The sequence below is a fragment of the Vicugna pacos genome, chromosome 27 (assembly GCF_048564905.1).
Source record: "Vicugna pacos chromosome 27, VicPac4, whole genome shotgun sequence".
NCBI lineage: Eukaryota > Metazoa > Chordata > Mammalia > Artiodactyla > Camelidae > Vicugna > Vicugna pacos.
Genome location: NC_133013.1, coordinates 20,676,425 through 20,688,938, shown reverse-complemented (window position 1 = coordinate 20,688,938; position 12,514 = coordinate 20,676,425). Strand labels below are relative to the sequence as shown.

General features: G+C 41.7%; 1 protein-coding gene across 1 annotated transcript in view; it reads right to left on the bottom strand.

Moving 5' to 3' along the window:
* Nucleotides 1-12,514, bottom strand: part of ADAMTSL3 (ADAMTS like 3) — a 259,617-nt gene that overhangs the window by 31,425 nt on the left and 215,678 nt on the right. Inside the window, exons 22-23 of the mRNA XM_072950888.1 lie at nt 10,915-11,042; nt 8,660-8,788 (exon numbers count right to left, since the gene is read on the bottom strand). Of these exons, the coding sequence (XP_072806989.1) occupies nt 8,660-8,788; nt 10,915-11,042 (257 nt within the window). The remainder of the gene's footprint in view (nt 1-8,659; nt 8,789-10,914; nt 11,043-12,514) is intronic.

Below are 12,514 nucleotides of genomic sequence, written 5' to 3'. Positions count from 1 at the left end.
TCTGCTGTCTCAAGCCCAGAGCCTCCGTCTCCCTCCAGTTCTCTGGAGTCACATGGACTTAGGATTAAATCTCAGCTCCCACACTTGTCACATATATGCACATGGGTAAGTGACTGCACCTATTTGAGCATGTTCGCTCATTAGCAAAAACAAAGACAATAATGATACCCACCTCATAGGCTCTTCAAGCTGACACACATTAGGTACTCGAGTTATTTTTGATGATGAGTGTTGATGGTTTGTCTTACTGAGATGCTGCCTGTCAGCATACATGCCTTAGCTCTTTGCAATGCACTTTCTATGTTTAACTCACCTCTATGTGCCCTAGCCTGGGGACAGCTATGTCCCAGGTCCTCAATTAAGGACACATCCATTGCTAAATGCCAGATACGCTTGCTTCCCTTTGGATACATCAGGGGCATAGAAACTTAATTTAATATCTGGAGTGACTGGCCCCACAATCCAACCAATGACCACTGCCACAAGTTCACCTACGGCTTTCTGCAATTTCCTTCTCCTGCGGCTTGTCACCCATACTGCAGGCAGAGAATGCTCTTCCTAAAACACAGATTGGCTCACACCATTACTCTACTTCAAATATTTCTTGTCTCCCCGCCTCCAGTAAAAGGAAGTTCAAGGGTTTTAGCATGACATTTAAAGCCCTTCACAATCTGGTCCCCACGTAGATTTCCAAACCCACCTCTTACCACTCTCCCTCACACCCTCAGCTTTCAGGCACATGGATCTGCTTATGGTTTTGCAAATAAGCCAGGGGCTCTCACGTTTCTATGCTTCTGCCTACATGCTCTTTCTTTTGCATACACGCTGTTTCAACAAAAATGGCCTTCCTTTTTTGTTCCAAGTGGCCTGGTTGTAGTGTCATCTCTTCTGTCAACCTTCTCTGATCCTTTGGGAGCCTCAATTAGTCTCTCCCCTATGTGTCTTCATAAACACTTTTTTTTTTTGCATTTGCTATATCAGTTTCCTCGTCTATACAGCTGCAGAAACCAGATCTTACTCGTCTCTGTGTACTCAGGAGCCAGCTGAGGCTTAGTAGATGTTTAGTGAAGGCTTGCTGAGTGGATGGAAAGATGGATGGAATTTCCCACTATCTGTGATTGATTGTTTGACTGAATATAGGGTTAAGAGAGGAGGATGGGGGGACATTTCTGTCTCATAGGCAGAAGTTGGAAAAACAAGGGAGGTGGATAGGCTTTTTGTGGAAGAAGAAGTTTTAAATGTACTTTAAAAAATATTAGCTACTTCAAGGATTGTACATGGTATAAAAAGAGATAAACAGTATAGAAGAGTATATCTGTTTCAAAAACTACAGATGAAGGAAAAGAAGTCAGCTTTAATTTAGAATATGGTCAAAAGCATCAGAATGTTCAGTTCGTAAAACAAGAGCAGGCAGACAATCCTCAAGTCTTCTTTTTAAGTATTCTGAAAATTACATGCAAAACTTTGTGGGTAAATGTATTTCTCTGGAGAGAGAAGGTTTTCTTTGGTGGGGGGGATGGTCAAAGGGATTTGTGTCTTAAAGATGTTAAATCACTACCATTACCACACTATATAATGTAAACCAACAGCTGACAGAGGAAAATAATTGTCAGAGAGATGAGGCGATGTTCAGGAATTTAAGCACGCAATCTTGCTGCGCCACAAAAATTTTCTCAAAATCCTCCCCTGTGAGGGAAACTATTAAAACCAGTAACGAAAGCTAATAACTTAGTTAGACGTCAGCAGAACTCCAGGTATATTTCACAGCATTTGAACCCTAAAAAAAAATCCTCCAGTTAAGAAAATACTTCTAAATTCATGTAATATGTTTCTTCTGAAGTTGACCACCATCTCTCGGATAGGAAAGGCTTCCCTTCCTGCCCTGCGTCTCAGGGAGTACCAAGCACCCTGCTTAGACCTGGGGAGACCCTTAACTCCCCCGTCTGTCTTTACTCACACTACATGCAGTTCATTTTGTACCTTCACCTGCTCATTTTCTCCATCTTCTCCCAAAAATGGGGGGCTAAAAGTGACAGAGGTGTAGGGCTTCAGTTTATACCGCCAGTAAGTTTACACTTTGTAAAAGGTGATTAGCTTTATTTGCTTTAATTCCTGTTTAAGCAATAAAGCTTTACAGTCAGAGCTCAAGTTTCACCCCCGAACTTCCCTTCCTTCTTTTCTCTCCCAGGAGTACCAACCATCCTGACACCGGTCTGGGTCTTCCCCATGGATGTTTGTGTATCTCCTCCATACACAGTCATAAATAATACATAAATAAAACATGCTGCAGGTTTTTAAACTTTCAATGCTATTATACTGTGAGCATCATGGTTACGATTTTAATGAGATATAATTTAAATACTGTAAAATTCACCCTCTTACAGTTTTCGATTCAGTGATTTTTTTAGTGTATTCATAGAGTTGTGCAGTCATCACTACTATCTAATTCCAGGACATTTTCATCACCCAAAAGGAAACCTGTGCCTATTAGTCATGGCTCTCCATTCTCCTCCACTTTCCTCTCCTCTCAGCCACTGGAAGCCTCTAATCTGTCTCTATGGAGTTGCCTATTCTAGACATTTCATGGAAATGTAATCACCCACTTTGTGATCTTTTGTGTCTGGCTTTTTTCACTTACCATCGTTTTTCAAGATTCATTCATGTTTTAGCATGTATCAATATTTCATTACTTTTTATGACCGAATACAATTCCATTGTATAGATACACTACATTTTGTTTATCCATCCATTAGTTGATGGATATTTAAGTTGTTTCCACCTTTTGGCTATTATGGGTAAGGTTGCTAGGAGTATTCAGGTATAGGTTTTTGTGTGGACATATGTTTTCATTTGTCCTGGGTATATACCTAGCAGTGGAAATGTTGGGTCATATGTTTAACTTCTGGGAAATTGCAAACTGTTTTCCATAGCAGCTGCATGATTTCAAATTCCCATCAGCAGTGCATGAGGTTTCCAATTTCTCCATATTCTCATCAACACTTTTATTATCTTTTTGATTAGAGCCATCCTAGTGTGTGGAGTGGCACCTCATTGTAGTTATGATTAATGTCTCCATGATGACTAATGATGTTGAGAATCTTTTCATGTGCTAACTGGTCGTTTGTGCCTTTTTTTGAGAAACGTCTACTCAGATCATTTGTCCAAGTTACACTGGGTTATTTGTCTTCTTGCTGAGTTATAAGAGTCCTTAAATTCTGGGTACTTTCTTATGAAATATATGATTTGCAGATCTTTTCACTCATTCTGTGGATTCTCTTTTCATTTTCTTGACAGTGTCCTTTGCAGCACAAAACTTTTTAAGTTTGAAGAAGCCCAATTTAACCTGTTTATTTCGTTGCTTGTACCTTTGGTGTAATAGCTAAGAAATTATTGCCTAATTCAAAGTGACAAAGACTATGGCTGTTTTCTTCTGAGAGTTTCATACTGTTAGCTTTTACAGTTGGGTCTTCAATTCATTTTGAGTTAATGTTTGTATATCGTATAAGGTAGGGGTTCAACTTCATTCTTTTGCAAGTGGATATCCAGTAGTATCAACACGATTTATTGAAAAGATTATGTTTTCCCAACTGAATGTTCTTAAAACCCTTTTGGAAGGATTATGTTTTGAAGATTTATTCATGTTGACACCTGTAGCTCTAATTTATTCATTTTACAACTAGATAGCATTCAGCAAGTGAACGTTACCATGTGTCCTTTCTCCTGCTGACAAGAGATTTAGTTTGTTTCCTTTGCTTCTTTTGTCTTTTCTTTCTCTTGTAATCAATCTCTCTCCTCCCACTGCCACCCCTCTACACACATAAACACACATACACTATTACAGAGGTGCAATGCACAATCTAGTAACCATTGCCTTGCTACAAGGGCTATAGCTGCAAGTGGAACTTCTGGTTTTAAGCATCTTTGACTTGGTCATATTTTAGTAAATTGTTGTCTAATGTAATTCTTCAAACATACACTCCAATCAGCACTGCATGAGATTCTGTTTCTCCACATTCTTGCCAACACTTGATAGTTGGAAAATCAAACTCTGTAAGTTTTGCCAGCCTAATAGTTATGAAATGGAAACTCACTTCTATTTTAATTTTTTAATTAGTAGGATGAGAAAGTTTTCATATGCTTATTAGGATTCTACTTTCTAAGAACTGCCTGTTCATATCCTTGGCTATTTTTGTTTTCATTTGTTATTTACATTGATTCGCAGAAGCTAGTTATATATCTTAGATACTGTATAACAAATATTTTCTCCCATAGTGTGGCTTGACTTTTAAATTTGTTGATAGTGTCTTGCAGGGGTCAGGATTTTCAAATTGTAACATAGCAAAATTTATCGATTTTTTAAATAACAGCTTATTGAAATATAATTCACATATCATAAAATTCACCCTTTGACAGTGTACAATTCAGCAGTTCTAATATATTCAGAGTTGTGCAACCATTAGCACCACCTAGCAGGCATTCTATTTTATACCTTGTACTTTTTGTACCTTCTCCATCCTCAAATCATAAAGATATGACTTATATTTTATGATAAAGGTGTTAGACTTTTCATATTTTAGGCATATAAACCAGTTAGAATTTATTTTGGTAGAGTTTTTTTTTATATCTATTTATCAAAACCAATTATCTTATTACCATTGCTTAATAGTATATCCTTCATTGATTTTTAATTGTACAGCTATTAAATACTTTTTTCATAGATGCCTAAATCTGCTGTGGGCAATATATTCCATTTATCTGTCTACATATTTGCCAATGCCACGTTGTTGTAATTACTCTAGCTTGATAATAAGTCTTTAGAGCTGACAGAGCAAATGTGAACGAACTACCTTGTTGTTCTTCAAGAATGTTTGGGCTCTTCTTGGTCCCTTGCTCATCCATTTTAACTATAGGATCAGTTTGCTAAGTTCCAGCAATCCTGTAGGGGCTTCTTTTCTAAAAATAATTGGAATCACACTGAATTTAGGGATCTGAAACTCTGTATATTTTCTTGGATTTTTCAATGCAGATAATTATATTGTCTGTAAATAGAACTTTTTCTAAACATCACATTTCATTTTCCTTTTAAAATATTTTTATCTTACTGCACTGGCTAGTGCCTTTAACACAGTATTGAACAGATGCAGTGATAAAGGTATCTTCACCTTATCTCTGACCTTAATGGGAAGGTTTTAAAGTCTAACCATTAAAGTGAGTGTGATGCTTGCCAAGAGTTTCTCAGAGGCTAAAGTGGAGCCCAGCTTTGGAGCAGAGACTCAGATCAGCTGCACCTCTAAAGAGCTTAAGGAGTAAGAAAAGCAAGCAACACAATACACACATGCGAGAAAATCAGAGGATAAATCATGTTCTTACTAAGCATTAACATAAGAAAAAAAATGTGCAGCTACTGACCTTTACGGGTCATTTTCCTCCAGTGAGCTCTCCTTTCTTACCAGAAGGTGGCAGAGAGGGTGCAGCTTAAACCCTCCCCCACTCCTCACATTTTTAGAGGAAACTTTTTTTTTAAAGAGGAAGACAAATAACTCTTGCACCTTGGAATTTTAACCCTTATAAATACAGACTTTCAGGTTCTATTATTTGATATCATCATTAGAAATACCATCTAAGAGTGACTAGAGAACTCACTATTGACATCCACACCACATGGGTGAAATATAGCACATTTGGCTATAACCAAGGACGATGAATCTGTCTAAAATACACTTACGGGTAAGCTCACTATATCATTAGTAGAAACCATTTTAAGGACAACTGAGAAATAAAAGAAAAGTGTATACATGCCACTGACTGACAAGTCATCTCAACTTGCAGTATGAAAGTGTAACTTCGTAAAGCAGTATTCAAGTCTGTAATGTTACAATGCCCTCGTCCAGCCAGCGATAACAGGTGATAACCAAGTCCCGCCTTCCACTCACAGAGCAGCTTTCCTATTGTCGAGATGAGAGTAGGACGGACACATGACTCACCTAGGGTCAGATACCAGCTAGTGACAGACCTGTCTGTCAAACCCAAGTCTTCCAGCTCTTCGTCAACCTCACCATCTGTCTTTAACAAGATGAATCTCCATAAACAGCTAAGTTAGCTACAGCTTCTGCTCATAAGAAAACACAGTTAAGTTCCCTGCAGGCGTATTGAAAATGGCACAAAACTCAAAAGGAGGTGTTTATTTTGAGAAGGAAAGGACTCCTGATGAGTTTCTGGGGTGTAGTCCACAGGGGAGGACTGCCAGGTCAAGACCAAATGGGCCCAATCCTACTCAGAGCTGGACTGGGAGGAGGGAGGGGCAGGGGCATGCTCCCAGAGGCGTGCTTCCAACTCTGAGCTTCATCAAGGGAGCACAGCCCAGGGCAGAGGGGGCCGCAGGAGTCAGGGAGTCAGGGAGCGGTCAGAGACGGCCCACATGGTGACTGGGCCTGCCCGGAGAATAAACTGAGACAAGTTTAATGGTCTTAGCCGGAGGCTTCACTCACAAAAACTGTTTCCACTGAATCCAGTCCCTGACTTACGAGAGCAAATAATATTCCACGATCTTTTCAATGGCTCGTCCCCGAGAAAGCCTAATTGTAAACTGGTGTGGAAGTAAGAAATCAGGAAGTAATGTTAAAAGTCGAGGTTTCTCTTAATAGAAGTCAGATCTATTTTGCAGAATCCTCTGCAGGTGTAGGGCAGAAGGAACTCTAGACATTCGTGGCTTGGCAACCTCAGAGTTCCGTTCTGCTTTTCGCCTTGCTGCGGCCAGAGAATGCCGGCCCTTCTGTACGGGTAGGTGTGTTTTGCCAGAAAACTCACATATTTGTGGGTGGAGTCAGTTGGGAGGCTGGAGGGATTTTTTCAAAAGTCTGTGGAGGCCAAGGGACTTCCAAGGGGTGAAAAATAATAGCTTGGGAGTTAGCAAATTTCCACTGTTTGTGGAGCCAACAGTGCAACTCTGGAAACATGGCAAGTAACTGACCATTACCGGGGAGGGAGAGCCTGAGACTGGATGGCTGTGTCCTAGGATCCTGTCATGACATGCACCTTCACGGTGGTACCCAGAACCGCAAGAGGGGCTTCTCCGGTTGTCCTGGTCTCTCCAGCCTCGGCAAGATTCGGCTTAAGTGGCTGCGACTCCAGGTACCCCATCAGAACGTGGAAACAAGGGAAATACACTTCTCCAGAGAATTAAATCAAGGCACAGTAAATGACAGGCATACACAAAGTCACCTTAAAATAGATCGTAATCTCGAGGCATTCACAAGTCTCTGAGAAACCAGCCACACAACTCTGAGCTCTGAGAAGCTATTCACACAGCTTCTTTATCCAGTCATCTGTCAGTGGACATTGAGGTTGCTTCCATGGCTTGGCTATTGTAAATAGTGCTGCTGTGGACATTATGGTGTATGCATCTTTTTGAATTAAAGTTCCCTCTGGATATATGCCCAGGAGTGGGATTGCTGGATCATATGGTAAGTCTATTTTTATACAATGGAATACTACTCAGCCATAAAAAATTATAAAATAATGCCATTTGCAGCAACACGGATGGACCTGGAGATTGAATTCTAAGTGAAGTAAGCCAGAAAGAGAAAGAAAAATACCATATGAGATCGCTCATATGTGGAATCTAAAAAAAAAAATGAACTTATTTACAAAACAGAAACAGAGTCACAGACGTAGAAAACAAACTTATGGTTACCAGAGGGGGAATAGGGTAGGAAGGGATAAACTGGGAGTTTGAGATTTGCAGATACTAAGTACTATACATAAAATAGATAAACAGCAAGTTTATACTGTATAGAACAAGGAACTATATTCAATATCTTGCAGTAATCTATAATGAAAAAGAATATGAAAATGAATATATGTCTGTATATGTATGACTGAACTATTACACTGTACACCAGAAGTTGACACAACATTGCAAACTGACTATACTTCAATTAAAAAAAAATAAAGCTATTCACACAGGCCCCTGGCCCCAGTAAAACATACATGTGTGCAGCACCCACAGACTAAGACTTAAGAATCCATGGCTTAAAGAGGCAGAATGGCCCTAGATTAAGACAAGTTCAGACTGAAAATGTTACTTCTATTAAAGAAAGGATGAGTCCGTTGGAAAGATTTATCTGCTGTTGTAAACAAAGCAGAGAGAGCCACTGAGGCACAGACTGGTGATGTTCACCCCAGGACAGTCCAGGATAGAGAGTCTAGGCCACGGGACCTTGACGTTCTCACTGTCCGACCTGGCCTTGCGCAGCACAGGCTTGGTCTAGTTGGAGGATGCAGCTCATGATTTCCTGCAGACCCCCTTGCTCTGACTCCATGCTCGCCTAGCAATCCCCTGCTGGAAGTTGGTGCAGATCTGCCCAGAGGGACAGTGTTTTCTGGTCCTGCCAACAGGAACATGACAGCATATAGGGCAGGGCCTGGACACTGCCCTCACAGTCCTCAGGGCCATGAGTAAACTGCACTTTGCTTTACACATTGGTCTCATAAGCTGCTGTAAACCCACCTTTGGGAGACAGACCCACTGTCAGGGTGCTGGAAAACCAGATTCTCAAGCCCGTAGGGCTGTCTAACTAAGATGCCAAAATACCAGCTGGTGTCTCCTGGCCGCACTGGAATGGCCTTGTGCCCTCCCACTGGAAATGACCACACTCACCTTTTACAGGGCATTGGATTGTCACGCTTGCTCGCAGGGGTGCCTCCACGATGCCTCCAATCACGACAGAGAGATGATCGTGCTTCGGTCTGGTGATATTTCTTTCAATAGACAAGATGACAGGCGCCTCTTAATTCAAAGGGAGCAGGAAACTATGTTAGGTTCAGGCTTTTGCTCTTGGCAAACTGTGCTGCATTTGGTAAACTTCGCTGAGCTCTCTCAGAGCAGGAGCAGACTCCTGGCTCTCTCTGTATCCCTTGCGGTGCCCCAGGGGGAACCTGCACATCCACAGCCCTGGGGTGCTCAGTGGATGGATGGACAGATGGATCCATTCGAAGAGATATCTACAAAGATGTACTGCAACAACCATATGCAGACATGAGGATATTTTGGTTTTATAACCAAAACTGAGGATAAAGTCCTCTTTCATAATTTGCAAAAGAAGGAACTCAGAAGTTCATAAGAAACAAAGAAGGTATGGCAGGGCAGGCACAGTATCTCTGACGTGCAGCTGTGGATGAGTTACAGCAGGACCAAAACACACCAGGGTTTGGGACCACCTGCCTCTTTTTCTGGAAGGAAAATTTGAAACAAACCTGCATAAAACTTGCACGGAAAAAAATAATAAAAACAAGGTTGCAAAAAATCAGGATCTGATACAGACTTTTATTTTCCTGGATTTTAAAACTATGTGCTTTCACCAGATTCATTCATGAACTGACTCAGGAAATGAGTCTGAGTTGGACAATGGGAAGACAAAGTTGGAAAACAGCCATTCTTGACCTCAAGCTACACACAGACTGGTGGGAGACACTATTACCATACAGGGCGATGGGTGTCGAGACAGAGAAAGGTGCTGGTTGACCAGGGGTCTCTCAGCAGCATGTAAGGGGTCAGGGAAGGCAACACTCCTCTACTGTAGAACTATTGCCATGGTTGGTTCCCTCTTCTACCATTAGCATGTGAGCTCCTGGAGGGAGAGGTCACATTTCCTTAACCTGTTTTATCACCCATGCATCATACATGAAAGAATAACATTTTAAGCTAGCTGTTTGGTAATCATGTATCCTGGAGAAGAGAATTCGGGAATGATTACACTTAGGTGACCAAATGTTCTGTTCTCTCCTGGAGTGCCTGGGGTACTGAACCGCTAACCTGAGAATGGAAAAGATAGGAACTCTTGGGCTGGGAAAGGGCCAGAGTTGTCACATGTCCTCTGGCCTCTGAGGATCTTGCACCAGCTTTCCGTTGAATCTGGACTGTTCTGATGTGGACTTAAGGGGAGACTTGTGAGCTACAACAGAGACTTCTATTCCTCCCAGGAATTCCAGAACCTTGGAACTGATGTTTTTGGAAAGGAGCAGATCCTTATAGGAGCGAAAAATCCAACAGGATGAAGGCACAGAAAATCAAGGCTGAAGACTCCACCTTGGGAACTCAGTCAGAAGAGGGACTTAGCATCAAGCTATACAGATTCAAGGAGCTTTCAAAATCAACTGGTCCAACCTCCTCAATTTAAAGAAGTGATTTACTGGCCATAAAGCTCAATGCTTAGTCATCTAAATGCTGGATTGCAATCCCTGATACTGTCCCTCATCTCATCTTGGTTTACTTGAGCCACAGACACCAGAACCCACAGAGTAGACAGTTAAAGGATAACTCTCTTATTTTTAATCCCAGAACATGAGCTTGCCACAAGGAAGCATTGCTTAAAACTTTGCCACCTAAAAATATTCCGTCATAATAAAAGCACACTTTAATATTAAAATGACTTTGTCTACCTCCTAGGACAATTCACACTAACTTAGAGTGACAACTTCCTGAAAGTGTTTCTAAGGATTGGCGGCTATACCATTGGGAGGTATAGAGCAAACTTTAAAGGGTACTTACCGTCTTTCATTGGCTGGTGGCACTTTAAAAAAGAAAAATCCATACTATTAACACTGCCAGTTAAGCCCCGTCTCATTAATTCCCAGTTCTTAGAAAGTGAACTCTAGAGTAGTTGTTTTTAAAGTGTGGTCCTCAGGCCAGCAGCACTGGCACAACGTGGGAACATGTTAAAAAGGCACATTCTCAGACTCCATCCCAAACCTGCTGCATCCGAACCTCTGGGAACGGGTCTAGGGAATCTGTGTTTTCACAAAGCCCCCAGGGGATTCTCTGGCACGCTGAAGTGTGAAAACTGCTGCTCCCGAGTTTCATGTTAAACACAAAAACAAAGACCAAGCATTCCAGGTTTCAACAAGAGGCATTACCTGCATACAGCACGGGAGAACTTTCCGCATCTGAACCGTGATGATTGGCTACAGAACAGCCATATATTCCTTGTTCTTTCTTCGTGGGTTTCTGTATCTGCATTTCCCCCATTCCATCCAAAACGACTCTATAGAACAGTTAGAAAGAGGATGCATTCATGTAACGCACTTAACCCCTCTAGAACCACAGCAACTCACAGAGAAAGAAGACGGCAAGCATGATTGACCTGGGGCCAGCAAGGATCCCAGAAGGTGATCTTGTCAAGCTTCCTGCCTATATGCAGGAAACTCCGGAGACTGGAGGGTGGAAAAGTCTCTCTTCTTGGCTTAAACTCGTTGTAATGGTACAGCCGGACTGTGCTTGGAGATGGTCTTCCCATCTCACTTTGCGTGAGAACAGACTTTTCTGGATGGATTCAATGCTTAACCCACCATATTTTAAAAAAAGACAAATGAGCAAACGTTAGTTTGCTGAATGTTAAGCCCTCTTTTTCTCCCCAAATCCTTCCTAACAAACTGCAGATGTTGGATTTTCAGTTCAGATGTTCACCGTGGAAGGGAGTGGACCTTTAGTCACTGTTGCCTGGCGGTGGTCACTGTCTTACGATCACTGCGTGAAGAAGTCAGTGGAGGTAACAAAGCCGAAGCTGCAATGTATTGGATTTTGACTGCACGGTTAAGAATCAGGGCTAAACTGTGTGAGCGCCTTATGGTTTCCCATTTTCCGATCTTCATAAACACCTGCATGTAAATGCCACTTTGAGAATCAGAGTCCGTCCGGTGCATCCTTACAGATGAGATGATTATTCAGGGAATGGGAGAGAGGGCTTGTTCTGCTTGAATTTTAATTTTTTTTCTTAATGATTTGAAACTGCTTCTAGCGTGTCTAGACCAGTGGTCCATAAACTATTTTTTTTCCCTGCCTCTTCCCACTTTACAGATCTTAGCTATTATGGACTGTTCTGACGACTAAATATTGCACGTTTTTTCGTGAATCGAACTGGGCCACTTCATTTCCTGTCATTTCACGTGGCTCACTAGCCTTATGCTCCAGCCATAATGAACCTCAGAGTTTCCAGAACATTCTGTGATCTTTCATCACCCTGAGCTGTAGCGTACGTTGTTCCCTTTATTTGGAGGGCTCTTCCCCATGTCTGGCCAACTCCGACTTACCCACTGAGTCCTGGGGCAAATGTAATTTCCCCTGTAAAGCTTTCCCCAATGCTCCCAGAGTTATCTTCTGCCCCCTCTGGGCTCTTTCCGCTCTGGTTCACATGTTCACTTAATGAAATATCTTTCTCTTCTCACCCGATTGTGATCTTTTCAGGAGCAGGGACCAAATCTTATTCACAGCTGTACATTTTGAATGCTTAGTACAGTTCCTTTTATACAGCAAGTTTTTAAAAACACTTAATGACTAAATCTGTGAATGATCAGAGCAGAGTAACGGTCGAGAGTAAATGCACCAGGAGGATGCAAGCTCCCCAGCAACACACAGATGAAATACACAAAGGTGGGCGGGACTCAAAACAGCCGAGCTGCCCAGAACGAAAACAGGAACGTGGCAGACCTAGTCATTACTAGGGCTAGCCTTTCTCTG